The 16,401-nt window shown below is 41.0% G+C and overlaps 1 protein-coding gene across 1 annotated transcript; it reads left to right on the forward strand.

Moving 5' to 3' along the window:
- The first annotated feature begins 4,764 nt into the window (after positions 1 to 4,764).
- On the forward strand, positions 4,765 to 7,313 carry LOC132018564 (protein PBMUCL2-like). Its single transcript, XM_059401520.1, is given in 4 exon segments — positions 4,765 to 4,890; positions 4,892 to 4,964; positions 6,247 to 6,316; positions 6,416 to 7,313. Coding segments are annotated over 4 exon segments (1,167 nt in total).
- Positions 7,314 to 16,401: the final 9,088 nt, after the last annotated feature.

A 16,401-nucleotide genomic window follows, 5' to 3' on the forward strand; every position in this document is an offset into this window, starting at 1 on the left:
AACAAATAAATCTTTAAAAATAGTTTTGAAAGGCTGTATCAAAGCCAAATGCAAAATAATACATACTGCACAATTCCATACGTATAAAATTCAAAAATAAACTAATCTATAGTGACAGAGATTAGATAGCTGATTTCCCATGTGTATAAGCATTTTTAGAAAAGGAAAATTCAGTGATAGAAATGTTTTATTTCTTGGCTGGTCTTTTGGTTGCACAGGTTAATATATCTATCAAAGCTTATCTAACTAAATACTTAAAATCTGTACATTTCACAGTCTGTAAATTTTTTCTAAACAAAACTATATGATAGTTAGGGTTTTTTAACCACATAATAATTTAATACTATACAATTTAAAAAATAAATTATACTATATAATCTTTAATAAACTGTACTAAAAAGCTTTATTATATAATAGGGTTTTTTTTAAGATTTTTATTTATTTGTCAGAGACAGAGGGAGAGAGAGTGAGAGCACAGGCAGACAGAGAGGCAGGCAGAGGGAGAAGCAGGCTCCCTGCCGAGCAAGGAGCCCGACGTGGGACTCGATCCCAGGACTCTGGGATCATGACCTGAGCCGAAGGCAGCTGCTTAACCAACTGAGCCACCCAGGTGTCCCTATTATATAATAGTTTTATACTTGAAGGTAGTAACTAGTCAGTGATCTCCACTTCAGTTTTAATATCTCCCAGTCCTTTGTCTTAAAAAAATTATCACAGGGGCGCCTGGGTGGCTCAGTGGGTTAAAGCCTCTGCCTTCGGCTCAGGTCATGATCCCAGGGTCCTGGGATCGAGCCCCACATCGGGCTCTCTGCTCAGCGGGGAGCCTGCTTCCTCCTCTCTCTCTGCCTGCCTCTCTGCCTACTTGTGATCTCTGTCTGTCAAATAAATAAATTTAAAAAAATTATCACATTTCTCATTAATTTCTTCATTTCTTCATTCACCATATTTACTGACCACCTTCTGGGTGCCAGGTCTGGAGAAGTTGGGGAGACAAGGATGAATGTGTAGGTCACAATTTGGTAAGGGAGAAGGACTTGCAGACAAATAAGTTTAGGCCAAATTACCAAGTACTACTAATTAAAGCAGCCCAGGAAAAAACATATAAGGCTGGCCAAGGGAGGAGGAGCTGACTCACACAAAAGATGACTATGACCTGGATCATAAGGACTTGGCAGGCATTTACAAGGAGGAAAAAGGGAAACATCAGGCAAGCAAGCATCTCGTGCAAGATGAGGTGTGACACTGCCAGCAAATAATCAAAAGAGCTGTGGGACCAGACAGGACAGCACAGGGAAATAAATGAATCCAGAGGGTTAACTTTGTGGTTTTAGATGCCACATCAAGGAAGTGAGATTGCCTTCAACAGGAAGTCAACAGTTTGTTTTAAGGTGTTGTGGGTTTAAATATTTTTTCCAAGCAAGAACACTCTGCCTATGTGAGTAGAAAATAGAGGCTGGAATCCAGCAGGGTTTGGAAGTCAAGGGCTCTTGTAATATCCCAGGAAAGAAACAAATCCAAGACCACAAAAACATAGAAATGGGAATCAAGAAATGGGATTTCAAGAGATTTCTGCCTAGCAGCTTTTTTTAAAATAATTTTTTATAAACACATAATGTATTATTAGCCCCAGGGGTACAGGTCTATGAATCACCAGGTTTACACACTTCACAGCACTCACCATAGCACATACACTCCCCAATGTCCATAACCCCACCACCCTCTTCCTACCTCCCTCCCCTCAGCAACCATCAGTTTGTTTTGTGAGATTAAGAGTCTCTTATGGTTTGTCTCCCTCCTGATCCCATCTTGTTTCATTTATTCTTTTCCTACCCCCTAAACCCCCAACGTTGCATCTCCACTTCCTCATATCAGGGAGATCATATGATAGTTATCTTTCTCCAACTGACTTATTTCTGCCAAGCAACTTTTAAAAAAATTCCCTACTCTACAACCCATGGTAATCCCAAAGCATTCCCAATGGTCATTTTAAGCAACAAAATAATCAGTGACTGTGCTGGACCATAACTCACAAAACACAATAAATACCTATGAGTTCATAATGATATAAACAAATAACCTCAAGTAAATAAACTGGGGAGAAGACACATGTTTACCTTATAGAAGAATTCTAGTGAATTAATATGGAAGGAATGAGGGATACCATTACAACCCTAGGGTAACAACTGCCGCAGGTGAGATGTACCAATGGATACCAAAATTAGTTGCTGAAAGTTTAAGCAAAAATAGAGTTTTTGTTGGGTGTCTAGCTGGCTGAGTTGGTAGAGCATATAACTCAACCTTGGGGTCATGAGTTTGAGCCCCACGATGAGCATAAAGACCAGTAAAAAAAAAAAAATAGACTATCAAAACATTTCCCCCCTAATTACAATGGGAAAAGTAGTAAATTTACAGTGGAGAATCCTGTCAGACACCTCCTTAGCAGAGTGGTCAATGTTAACATCACCAGAAATAAGTCACATTGATATCATGACCTTCCTGATACAGGGCCCAGAGAAGGACACAGCATCTCTGTGGTATACTTCCCAATAATATATAACCCCAATTTAATCATAAGAAATCAAATGAGTGATCAGAAATCAGACAAACCAAAGTTGTGGGATGTTTGATAAAATGTGTGACTAGCGCTCTTCAAAAGTGTTATCATTGGGCGCCTGGGTGGCATAGTCAGTTAAGCGTCCCACTCTTGGTTTTGACTCAAGTCATGATGTCAGGGTCATGAGATTGAGCCCCATGTTCAGGCTCCACATTCAGTGTGGAGTCTGCTTAAGCTTCTCCTTATTCCTCACCCCCCATTCGCTCAGTCATGTGCATGCTCTCTCTATTTAAAATAAATAACTATTAAAACCAAAAGCAAAAGGAAACATTCAAGAAAACAAAGAGGCAACCCACGGAATGGGAGAAGATATTTGCAAATGACAGTACAGACAAAAGGTTGATATCCAGGATCTGTAATGAACTCCTCAAAGTCAACACACACAAAACAGACAATCATATCAAAAAACGGGCAGAAGATATGGACAGACACTTCTCCAATAAAGACATACAAATGGCTATCAGACACATGAAAAAATGTTCATCATCACTAGCCATCGGGGAGATTCAAATTAAAACCACATTGAGATATCACCTTACACCAGTTAGAATGGCCAAAATTAGCAAGACAGGAAACAACATGTGTTGGAGAGGATGTGGAGAAAGGGGAACCCTCTTACACTGTTGGTGGGAATGCAAATTGGTGCAGCCTCTTTGGAGAACAGTGTGGAGATTCCTCAAGAAATTAAAAATACAACTTCCCTATGACCCTGCCATTGCACTCCTGGGTATTTACCCCAAAGATACAGATGTAGTGAAAAGAAGGGCCATCTGTACCCCAATATTTATAGCAGCAATGGCCATGGTCGCCAAACTGTGGAAAGAACCAAGATGCCCTTCAACGGATGAATGGATAAGGAAGATGTGGTCCATATACACTATGGAGTATTATGCCTCCATCAGAAAGGACGAATACCCAACTTTTGTAGCAACATGGACGGGACTGGAAGAGATTATGCTGAGTGAAATAAGTCAAGCAGAGAGAGTCAATTATCATATGGTTTCACTTATTTGTGGAGCATAACAAAAAGCATGGAGGACATGGGGAGTTAGAGAGAAGGGTGTTGGGGTAAATTGGAAGGGGAGGTGAATCATGAGAGACTATGGACTCTGAAAAACAATCTGAAGGGTTTGAAGTGGCAAGAGGGTGGGAGGTCGGGGTACCAGGTGGTGGGTATTATAGAGGGCACGGATTGCATGGACCACTGGGTGTGGTGAAAAAATAATGATATTGTTATGCTGAAAATAAATAAATGAAAAAGAAAAAACAAAAATCAAAAAAACAAAAGCAAAGATGTCATCATGAAAAACAAAGAAAGTGAGAAACCGTCATAGATTTCAGGAGCCTATGGCGACCTGATGAGTATGTGCCATGGGGAATCTGAATGCAGGTGAGAGAAGGAAGGAATATGGGCATTCTCACTCCAGGCCTGACAGAACCTCTGGAGATGAGCTAGTTTTATCTAGTAATTGAGAAAATCTTGGTAGCACTCAAATAGTAGGAACAAGGAAATAAATTTATGGGCTGCAGATAAGACAATGAAAAGGATCTGGATGATGACTGAGAAAAGAGAGTAGTTTTCGGATATTGAGATTAGGCGTTTATGTCCCCTCATCAATGCCACTCCTTTCTGTTAAGGACAAAGGTGCTCTACACCTTCTGACATCTAGCTCTCCTGTCACCATGCACTAGCCCCCAAGCAGACCTGGCTTACACACTTGTTGCCTCCCCCCCCACCTTACCACTCCCACCTGTGGACAGGAAGCCCTCTCTGAGCACAGAGACATTGTGTGGAGAACAGCTCTCACCCAGGATTCCGCATCAAAAAGTGATGCCACTCATGCCAACAAGATTTGATATCCTGTTACTGTTCAAATCTGGGCTCTGGGCCCTGTTTGCACCTGTAAGATCTCCCCCCCCACCCCCCGCCGCCACTCCACTCTGTTAGAGATTTTTTCCCTTGATTGACAGAGATCAATGGGGCAGCCTGCTCCTCCCTGCAAGAAGGAAGACAGGGAGTCCTAGATTCCCTAGGCAGCAGTATATATAAATTCCACAGCCACTGCAGGCTTAAGAAGAAAAGAGATATAGTAGAGGGAAGGGGGAAGGAAAAAGCACCCTGGCTTCCGTCCCATGTGAATTCTCTTGAGATGAAAAGAAGAAACTGCTCTGCCACATCCCTTCTCCTGCTACTCCTGCTTCTACTTGGGCGTTCAGAATTGGGTAAGTGAATTAACTTTGGAGAATATGGAAAGCTCCTCAGAGCCTTCAGAAATGGGGGTTGGGATCTATGGAGAAAAATCATCCTAGGACTCAGGCAGGGCCAGTCTTAAGCAAAGCTATGGAATAAGTGAATAAACTTTGAGAAGTTCTGGACCCTGCTATCTGCCCCCAACCTTCTGTCACAGGGAAGCAGGGTTCCCAGGGTCCTGTTCATTCTCTTTTTCACACCCTCTTTTTTTTTTTTTAAGATGTTATTTACTTATTTGACAGAAAGAGTGACAGCAAGAGAGGGAACACAAGTAGGGGAAGTGGAAGAGGGAGAAGTAGGCTTTCCACTGAGCAGAGAGCCTGATGTGGAGCTCGATCCCAGGGTCCTGGGATCATGACCCAAGCTGAAGGCAGATGCTTAATGACTGAGGCATCCAGGTGCTCCATCTCATACCATCTTTTAAGGAAATGATCTGCTTTTGATCATTTATACTTTATTTAAATTTTCCTATTTTAATTCTACTAAATATTTAATCCTATTAAATTTAATCCCCTTAAATCCTATTTAATTCTTAATTTAAGAACTCTAATTCTTAAAAATAAAAGATGTGAGCTTTATTAGAGAATTTTGGGAATCAGCAGCAGATAGGAAGGAATTCTTTTGGACAGAGGATCCAAAATTCCAAAATTTATGCCATGTAAGCTGCATTTATTCATATGAATAAATACTCCCAGGCCTGATGCCCAGCAGGTGGGGGCAGTGGGAGGTGCAGAGGCTTCATGTCTTCCTTCCACTTACGCCCCTGTCAATCTCAATCAGCTCACACAATCCCTCATGAGTCATACTACCCCCAAATCAACTTGAATCTCACCTGCTTCCAATCCCGCCACTTCAGCTTCAGAACAGAACCAGGAACTGTCTCATTCTAAACCTATACCAAGCCATGACCTAAATTTAATCTCTAATATGAATCACATCTCCTGCCTCATTTGTTTATCCGAGACATAACTGGATGAGGGGCAACACATACAAACATGGAGTAAGAACATCCAATCTGCTGAACTACTAACTCTGAGGATGGGAGTGGGAGGGGGGAATGACCCGGAGAAAGAATTAGGCTTAGTGTTCCACAGAAAGAGACCAGAACTGCAGAAAGCAAAACCAAAGGCTGGAGAACAGACATTCTAAGGTTATGGCTTAGCTCTGGATACTGCATATTGTAGAGCCAGGGGATTCCTTGTGGAATATGTTTTATCAGAATTAAACCCAAAATACCAGATGACCCTTAACTTAAATAAGTCCAACCATATTTTATGGGGAGACCGGCCATATAAAAGGGAAGGATAACTACTGAAACTATTAAGCAGAGCAGATGATGATAGGCTATCAAAGATCCACATTAAAAGAGATTATTTTTGAGTAGGAACAAGCCAAAATGTTTCCACTAAGAACGCACTGAGCAGCCCTGATGACTCACAAACAAGAGAAAAATATACTAGTGATAACCTGAGCCTAAGCTCCACTGAGGACTACACTAGTGAACCCCTTATGACCTCTGAGGACTACGCCTCTGCAGATGTGGGAACCACTGAGGACTACACTACTGCAGACGTGGGGACCACCGAGGACTACACCACTGCCGATGTGGGGACCACTGAGGACTACACCACTGCAGACCCAGGGACCACCGAGGACTATACCACTGTAGACGTAGGGACCACTGAGGACTACAGCACTGCAGACCTGGAAACCACCGAGGACTATACCACAGCAGATCTGGGAACTACCGAGGACTACACTACTGCAGGCATGGGGACCACCGAGGACTACACCACTGCCAATGTGGGGACAACCGACGACTACACCACTGCAGAGGACTACACCACTGCAGATCTGGGGACCAACGAAGACTACACCACTGCAGACCCGGGGAACACCGAGGACTATACCACTGCAGACATAGGGACCACCGAGGACTACACCACTGCCAACGTGGGGACCACCAAGGGCTACATTATTGCAGACGCAGGAAACACAGAGGACTATACCATGGCCAACCCGGGGACCAGGGAGGACCATACCACTGCAGACGTGGGAACCACTGAGGCCCATACCACTGCAGACCTGGGGATCACCCAGGACTATACCACTGTGGACCCCGAGACCACAGAAGACCATACCACTGCAGATTTGGGGACCACCAGGGACCATACCACTGCAGACCTGGGGGCCACCAATGACCATACCACTGCAGAGGAGGGGACCACTGAGGACTCTTTTACTGCAGACCCGGGGACCACCAAACACTACACCAGTAAACTTCCAGACACTCGCCCTGAGGGAACAGATTCAGTAACCTCAGTGAAACCCACTTGGCGGCTGACACCTATCGGAATCATCCTCATCTCCCTGGCAGCCACCACAGTGGCAGTTTCACTCTTCGTTGGACTTGGCTTCTTTGTGGTGAGTATTGGCCCAGGAATGTGAAGGTCATTTTAGGAAAAAGGGTATCTGAGGAGGAGGATGTGGGCATGAGGAGTTGAGGCATGATAAATTGTCAGAGGTGAGGAAACCTACATAAAGCTTTGGAAAGACAGAGGAAGATAGATGGGGAGAAGGGAGAGGAGCAAGAAGCATAAAAAATGAAGACAGAACTAAGGAAGAGAGTAAGGTGTTAGAGACAGAGGGGGACATAAAGAAAGAGGGAAGGGGAAGAGAGTATGGAGGAAGATAAAGCAGACAGAAAGAGGAAAATAAAAGCACAAATACAGTAAGGCATGGTGAGAGCTAGAAAAAGGCATAAACCATTATGTATAAATATATATAAAAATCTGGAAATTTTCATAAAAATACAAGAAATTGGTGGTAAGAGGAGAGGATGAAATAGAAACATTTTGAATGGCCCACTCATCTCAAAAACGATGTTATTTTGTTTTGATTACCACCCACACTGAAATTCTGCAGATTTTTTAAAACCAGGTTTAAGTAGATTTTTATGAGCATGGCTACTCTATATTGGAGAGACAATTGGTGAGAGCTCTCACAGCGGGGCTCTAGGTATGTTTTGTCCTCTGAGCAGCCCCATTATTTCTACAAGAGAAGATAAAGACTCTATGCCAGCCTTGTTGCTTGCTCCTATTGACTTTTGGTTTAAGACTTAAGGCTTCAGGGTCTGACTTCTGCTGGACAGGGAAGGGCTGGTGCTTTTGGCCATCCTAAGAGTTAAGTTCCCATTGAAATCTTAACAAGTGGCAGCTTACATGAGGAGCCAGCTCACGTGGGTCATTAAAGCCTCATTAAGTCTTTTGGTCATTGATGCTACTGTGCACTGACCTCTGCCCCAAGAGGCAAACCCATAGCTTAGGATCAATTTGTAAGTGTGATTTAAGCCGAAAAGAATGCATTATTCAGTTGGGGTGTTCATGTTTAATTCCACCAGAATCACACTATGAAACTAGAACATTCTGATGTCACACTATGAAACTAGAACATTCTGATGAATGTCTGACAAGAGGAAAACGAGAATAATAGCCTCTATAAATACTTGATACACATGTGAGTCACACTGAGTATTTACTGGTAGAGGGAGGACCCTCTTGACTTCACTGTTACAGGAACAAGTGGATTTCTAATTACGTGGATCACTATGAAAATTCAGACACTCTTGGTCCAGGTTGGTGGATAGTTTCTGCCCTCCAAACCAGGCCTCTAAGAGCTGATACAGAGCAGTCACTAGCGATGGCACCTTCTTAACTTCTTATAAAGACTAAAAACAAGAGATGGTTCAAAAGGCTCAGAGTACAGGGAGTAAGAGGAAAATTTATATTCTCAAACTTGCTAATTGTTATAAACATTTAACCAAAAAATGTTTAAAAGGTAAGAATTATCTATATTTTCATCTTCCCCTCTAATTCCATTTATCAAAGTAGTTTTATTTTCCCTACGTGACTTCAGATTTTTGGGAAATTGTGTATCTCTACAGGTAAGTGTCAAGCTCTAAAGAAAATGGCAACCTAGGAAGGAGTCATAGAGCTGGGAATAGGAGCTTGATAACTCACCACAAGAGAGGAACGCTCTTAAAACTAAACCACTTTTTCTCCTAGAAAAATTGTTTCCTGCAGCCATTAAATTCACCCACCAGCGTTATCTATTTTCCCCATGCCATGGACTGGAGTGCACCATGAAGCGGATTCCGGCAGTAACTATAATGGGTTCTAGAGCAAAGTAGACTGCCATTAGTCTCTGCAAAACCATGAAGCATGATAGGCGTCCTCAGAACTCCACTCTTCTCCCCCATTCCTGAGTCCTGAGAAAGGGCTTTAGATGAGAAATTTAGCTGGCTCTAGGAATAAGCACATCAGGGACACCCAAAAGGTTGCCTGTCTGCTCTGAGCATCCCCTAATTCTATCTGGCCATAGTTGCTTCCTCAGGAAAATTGCCTTAACCTATCTACCAGGTTTAGTCATGAAAACTATTTGAGGGAGATAGACACAACTGAGGTATAAGAGATATTCATTAATTCTGATCAAAGAAATAAATGTTTGTGTCTTTCTGTGTAGGTCTCATATCTAAATTCATTCATTTAACAAAATGGTGGAGTGCCCAACATGGGACAAACACTCTAACCATTTCTATCTGCCCAATCTGAATCTGTGTACTTGAAGAATATAGCTTTCTGGTCTCTCAAGAGTACTACTCCCAAGTCCTCTCCACACCCAGGCCAAAGGATTATGTTTATAAGATGTAGCTAATTGGTCATTCAACAAATATCCAGTGAGCACCTACAGTAGGGACAGGCCACTGTAGCAAATAACTGAGTTTCATTTCTGCCATAGTATGAAATGAAGGGCAAAGTCTGATCCGACCTCTGACTTGGTAGAATATCTATGCCTATATGAGTCACTCAGGGAAGAATTTCTTTCATGAAAAAGCCTAGAAATGATGCTTAAGATGACTAAGACCATAGACAAGGCCCTAGTATCAAATATAACAGCTCCCTGAGGAGTTTAGGACAAAAAGCAAAGAGTAAAGATATTTGAAGATGGTTGATTGTTTGTTGCCCACCCAGCCACTATTGCTAGCATCACTGCCACATTTTCATAATGGAATTATAGTGTTATGGTCTAGAATCAGAAACATAGAGTAAATTATTATACTCTAGCTTAAGTCTGTTTCCAAAATTCACATAATGGCTATTATTCAAGTGTTGTCACTACAATTTGAGTAAGACACAAATTGCTTACTAGATAATGCTCAACACAGACAGGTACACTGATGATTTTTTTTTAATTTTTTATTTTTTCAGCATAACAGTATTCATTATTTTTGTATCACACCGTGCTCCATGATGATTTTGACCATCAATATGATTGGTCTATCAGTGTACTAGGGCACCAAGAAGCTAAAAGACTCAGAGATTAATCACCAGCTAGCTCAGTACTGTTGGAGCAAGTTCCCTACCTTCTCAGAGCCTCTTCCAATCTTTAACATGAAAAAACTTATTTAATAAATAATTATGTGTTACTTATTCAGTCATTTCTGAAAATGTTAAGACAGTCCTGGTTCTGGGGGGCCTGGGTGGCTCAGTTCTTAAGCGGCTGCCTTTGGCTCAGATCATGATTCCTGGGATCCAACCCCACATCAGGCTCCCTGCTCAGCAGGAAGCCCGCTTTTCCCTCTCCCACTCCCCCTGCTTGTGTTTCCTCTCTCGCTGTGTCTCTCTGTCAAATAAATAAAATCTTAAAAAAAAAAAAAAAGGACAGTCCTCATTCTATTCTTGTTAGTCAGTGACAATTATAAAGTCTGATCATGCTTATTAATTTTATGTTGGTTTTATATCAGTTATAATAGGATCCAGAAAATGCTTACATTATGAGGATTTTTTAAATTACCTCCTAAAGAAAACATATGTGGCAGAAATACCTATTTGCTATCCAAATTCCATTCTTTGTTTCATACTTGGGGAACCCAAGTTTGTGTTGGGTGGCAATGTTCCCATTTCCCAGTGTCCATTGCAGCCAAGTGTGGAGATGAGATAGGATTCTGGCCAATGAAATGCAGGCAGAAGCCTCTGGGGCCATGTTCCCCCTAAAATGAAATGGCAGAGTGTGACCAGGAGAGAACACTTTATCCCTTTAGCCTTCACTCTTCTTTCCACCTGAAGTATAAGTATGAGACCTAGAGATGCAGCAAGCATACTGAGACCAAGAGGAGACAAGTGAGAAGGTGAAGGCTATCATGCTGAGAGTGGAGTAAAGAAATCATTTGGGTCCAAGTGGTGCTGTTGTGGCCTCGTTGCTGTTCCAGACCCTTCATATATGAGACAAGTAATGTGCTGCAGCTTAGTTAGATGGCATTCTGTAATTCCAGCCAAATGGGATCCTAACTGGTATGACATGCTTTTAAAAGATCATAAAGAACATGTGGACTACAATGGCCCCCATTTCAGGAAACACCATGGTAGGTCTTTTCTAGGCTAAGTGCTAAAGCATATTATACTCATTATGACACTTATGATTTGTTGTATGTATCTATGCATGCCATCTCTTTAGATATACAGCTTGTCCCTTCATGTGAGTCCAGCCCCACTCAGCTAATCCTCCTGTTTTCTTTATAAAGTCCAGTGTTGAGAAGAATTCTTTAGGTATTGTTTAGGAGTGGTACCAAATCCAGTTGACCCCAACTGGCACATGCTGTTACTATGCTGCCCAGATTAAGAAGACCAGGCAAGCACACACCTTACAGAATTGTGCCTGAACAGGATTTATGCCTGGTTTGGCAAGCCACTCCTCATAAAAGTGTGTGTGAATGCACATTCTGGTCCCATCACCTGTCTTTGCAAACAAGAATACTTGTGAAGTTATCCAGCAATAGTGACTCAACATCCCCCCTACAGAACTTAGTGAACACATATAATTGTTTTTTAAATCTAGTCAGGACCATTCCTGTGATTTACCTACAAGTCCTCTCTGTAGTCTCTCTATATTTATTTCTTTTATGGAACTGATCACAAGCTGAACTTATCTTTACTTGTGTTTTAATTTATTATCCCCTTTCTATCTCCTTTCACTAGAATCTTAGTTCTTTGAGAATAAGGGTCTTGAGAGCAATACATGGAAAGATTAAGCATTTAGTAATCACTGTGCTTCATTAATCCTAAGATGCACATTTCCCCCCATTGCATATAGTTTTAAATGGAGTTTAAAATGGAAAAGTGTCTTGCCACCGATGGCATGTCATAGTTTATTTTCGTAGGTGGCACTTTATCTTTCTTAGTGGGACATGTGGTGCATATTGAATTCAGTATCATCCTAGATTTGATTACTTATTTTGGAATAAATAAATAAAAGTATACTTTCTTTTGGTGTTATTTCTTCAGTTTTCACCTTGTTTGGAAACAAATTAAAATTCCTTTAATAAGCGTCTAGTATGTGCTGGGAATTCTTCTGAGAACAAAGATGGCAGACTAACAGATGTGAACAACATAACCTTTGCCTCAAAGGAAAGAAAATCAACAAATTGCTGGGAATGCAAACAGGTATAGCCACTCTAGAAAACAGTATTTTTTTTTCTTCAAAAAGTTTTCTTTTTCTTCAAAAAGTTAACACTACATTAGAAGCTAATGATGTTCTGTATGGTGACTAACATAACATAATAAAAAAAAGTTTGGAGGGAGGAGTCAAGATGACAGAGAAGTAGCAGGCTGAGACGACATCGGGTAGCAGGAGATTAGCTATTTAGCTTATCAAACCATTCCAAACACCTACAAATCCAACAGGAGATTGAAGAGAAGAAGAGCAGCAATTCTAGAAATAGGAAATCGACCACTTTCTGAAAGGTAGGACCGGCAGAGAAGTGATCCAAAGCGACGGGAAGATAGACCACAGCGGGAGGGGCCAGCTCCCAGCAAGCAGTGGAGCAACAGAGCACAAAATCAGAACTTTTAACAGTCTGCTCCACAGAAGGACATCACTCTAGAGGCTAAAATGGGGTGAAGCCCATGCAGGAACAGCGTGTTCTCAGGTCCCGCAGGGTCACAGAAGGGTCAGGGGTGTCTGAGTGTCGCAGAGCACGCAGGTAATAGAGCAGGGAAGCTGGCTACAGAGACAGAGTTGAGGAGTGAGCTCGCAACTCAGGGTTACCTTAACATGATCCGTAGCACAGGCACCTGCTCTGTGAGCAAGGACCCCACAACATCCAGGGAGACACCCCTGGAAGAGCTCAGGGATCTGCAGGGTTTGGAGACTCCAGGCGGTGCTGTGTGCCAGAGACAGAGATGCTTGGTCACAGACTGGGTAAGCTCAGAGCGCAGCCGGAGGCCAGGGAGACAGGAGTGATTTAGCGCTTTTCTCTGAGGGCACACTGAGGAGTGGGGTCCCGAGCTCTTGGCTCCTCTGGGCTGGAGATTGGGAGCCGCCATTTTCATTCCTGTCCTCCAGAACTCTACGGAAAACATTCAGGGAACAAAAGCTCCCGAAAGTGAACCTTAGCAGATTACTTAGCCTGACCCCTGGAGGGCAGGGCAATTACGCCATAGGCAAAGACACTTGAGAATCACTACAACAGGCCCCTCCCCAAGAAGATCAGCAAGAAACCCAGCCATGACCAAGTTCACTTACTAAGGAAAAGAGCAGAATTCCAGAGGAGGAGAAAGCAAAGCATGGAATTCATGGCTTTCTCCCCATGATTCTTTAGTCTTGCAAAGTTAATTAATTTTTTTAACTTATTTTTTCTTCGCTAATTTTTTTAACTTTTACCCTTTCCTCTTTTAACGTTTTTTAACTAGTTTATCTTAAAAATAACTTTCAAAAAATATTTTTTGAACCTTCATTATTATAGTCATATTTTATCCTTCGTTGTATCTAACTTTATTTTTTGTATACACATGGGTTTTTTCTCCTACAAAAATGTGGGATACAACTTCTTCTAATAGATCAAAATATACCCTAAATCTAGCACAGGGCTTTGCTCTAGTCTCCAGTCTGAGCAAATTCTCTCCACTTTCTTTTTCATTATTCTTCCAACCAACTTATTTTATCAACTCCCTTTTTAGAAATTAAAAATTTTTTTTCATCTTTATAGTCATATTCCATCCCTTCATCATGTTTAGACTTATATATGTTTTTCATTCTTTAAAATTTTGGGAGGTAGTTTCTTCTAAGAGACCAAAATACTCCCCAAATTAAGTGGGTGACCCTGTTTTATTCACCAGTCTAATATATATATTTCTTCTTTTTTATATTTTTTCTTTTTTTTTATTTAAATTTTTTTTTCTGAACTTATTTTTACCCCATTTCTTCCCCCCCATGATTTGGGTCTCTTCTGATTTGGATAAAGCATATTTTACTGGGGTCATTACCACCCTTTTAGTATTTTATTTGCTCCTTCATATATTCTTATCTGGAGAAAATAATTAGGCAGAAAAACTCACCACACACCCACACACACACACACACACACAGTACAAGAGGCAGTACCGAAGACCAGGGACCTAATCAATATGGACATTGGTAATATGTCAGATCTAGAGTTCAGAATGACGATTCTCAAGGTGCTAACCGGACTTGAAAAAGGCATGGAAGATATTAGAGAAACCTGTCAGGAGAAATAAAGGCCCTTTCTGAAGAAACAAAAGAACCAAGTTGAAATAAAAAAAAAGCTATCAATGAGGTGCAATAAAAAATGGAGGCTCTTACTGTTAGGACAAATAAGGCAGAAGAGAGAATTAGTGATATAGAAGACCAAATGACAGAGAATAGAGAAGCTGAGCAAAAGAGAGACAAACAACTACTGGACCATGAGGGGAGAATCGGAGTGATAAGTGATACCATAAGATGAAACAACATTAGAATAATTGGGATTCCAGAAGAAGAAGAAAGAGAAGAGAGCAGAAGGTATATTGGAGAGAATTATTATAGAGAATTTCCCTCATATGGCAAAGGGAAAAAGCATAAAAATCCAGGAGACACAGAGACCCCCCCTCAAAAGCAATAAGAATAGGTCCATGCCCATCATCTAATAGTAAAATTTACAAGTCTTAGTGACAAAGAGAAAATCCTGAAAGCAGCCCGGGACAAGAAGTCTGTAACATACAATGGTAAAAATATTAGATTGGCAACAGACTTATCCACAGAGACCAGGCAGGCCAGAAAGAACTGGCATGATATATTCAGAGCACTAAATGAGAAAAACATGCAGCCAAGAATACTATATCCAGCTAGGCTGGCAAAGAAAATAGAAGGAGAGATTAAAAAACTTCCAGGACAAACAAAAACTAAAAGAATTTGTAAACACCAACCCAGCTCTATAGTAAATATTGAAAAGGGTCCTCTAAGCAAAGAGAGAGCCTTAAAGTTAGTAGACCAGAAAGGAACAGAGACAATATACAGTAACAGTCACCTTACAGGCAATACAATGGCACTAAATTCATATCTGTCAATAGTTACCCTGAATGTAAATGGGCTAAATGCCCCAATCAAAAGACATGGGGTATCAAAATGGATAAAAGAACAAAACCCATCAATATGCTGTCTACAAGAAACTCATTTTAGACCCAAGGACACCTCCAGATTTAAAGTGAGGGAGTGGAAAACATTTTACCATGCTAATGGACATCAAAAGAAACCTTATATGAAATCAATTAGATTTTAAGCCAAAGACTATAATAAGAGATGAGGAAGGACACTATATCATACTCAAAGGGTCTGTCCAAAAAGAAGATCTAACAATTTTAAATACTTATACCCCTAAATTGGGAGAAGCCAACTACATAAACCAATTAATAACAAAATCAAGGAAACACATTGACATTAATACACTAACAGTAGGGGACTTTAACACCCCCCTCACTGAAATGGACAGATCATCCAAGCAAAACACAACAAGGAAATTAAGGCCTTAAATGACACTCTGGACCAGATGAACATCACAGATGTTCATCACAGAACATTCCATCCCAAAACAGCAGAATACACATTCTTCTCTAGTGCACATGGAATATTCTCCAGAATAGGTCACATCCTGGGTCATAAATCAGGTCTCAACTGGAATCAAAAGATTGGGATCATTCCCTGCATATTTTCAGACCACAAACTCTGAAGCTAGAACTCAATCACAAGAGGAAATTTGGAAAGAATCCAAATATATGGAAACTAAAGAACATCCTACTAAAGAATGAATGGGTCAACCAAGAAATTAAAGAAGAATTGAAAAAATTCATGGAAACAAATGATAATGGAAACACAATGGTTCAAAATCTGTGGGACACAGCAAAGGCAGTCCTGAAAGGAAAATATATAGGGTACAAGCCTTTCTCAAGAAACAAGAAAGGTCTCAAATACACAACATAACCCTACACCTAAAGGAGCTGGAGAAAGAACAACAAAGAAAGCCTAAACCCAGCAGGAGAAGATCAGAGCAGAAATCAATGAAATAGAAAAAAAAAAAAAAAACAATAGAACAAATCAACGAAACTAGGAGCTGATTCTTTGAAAGAATTAATAAGATTGATAAACTCTTGGCCAGACTCATCAAAAAAAAAAAAAAAGAGAGAGAGAGAGAGAGAGAGAGAGAGAA

This window comes from Mustela nigripes, chromosome 5 (assembly GCF_022355385.1).
Source record: "Mustela nigripes isolate SB6536 chromosome 5, MUSNIG.SB6536, whole genome shotgun sequence".
NCBI lineage: Eukaryota > Metazoa > Chordata > Mammalia > Carnivora > Mustelidae > Mustela > Mustela nigripes.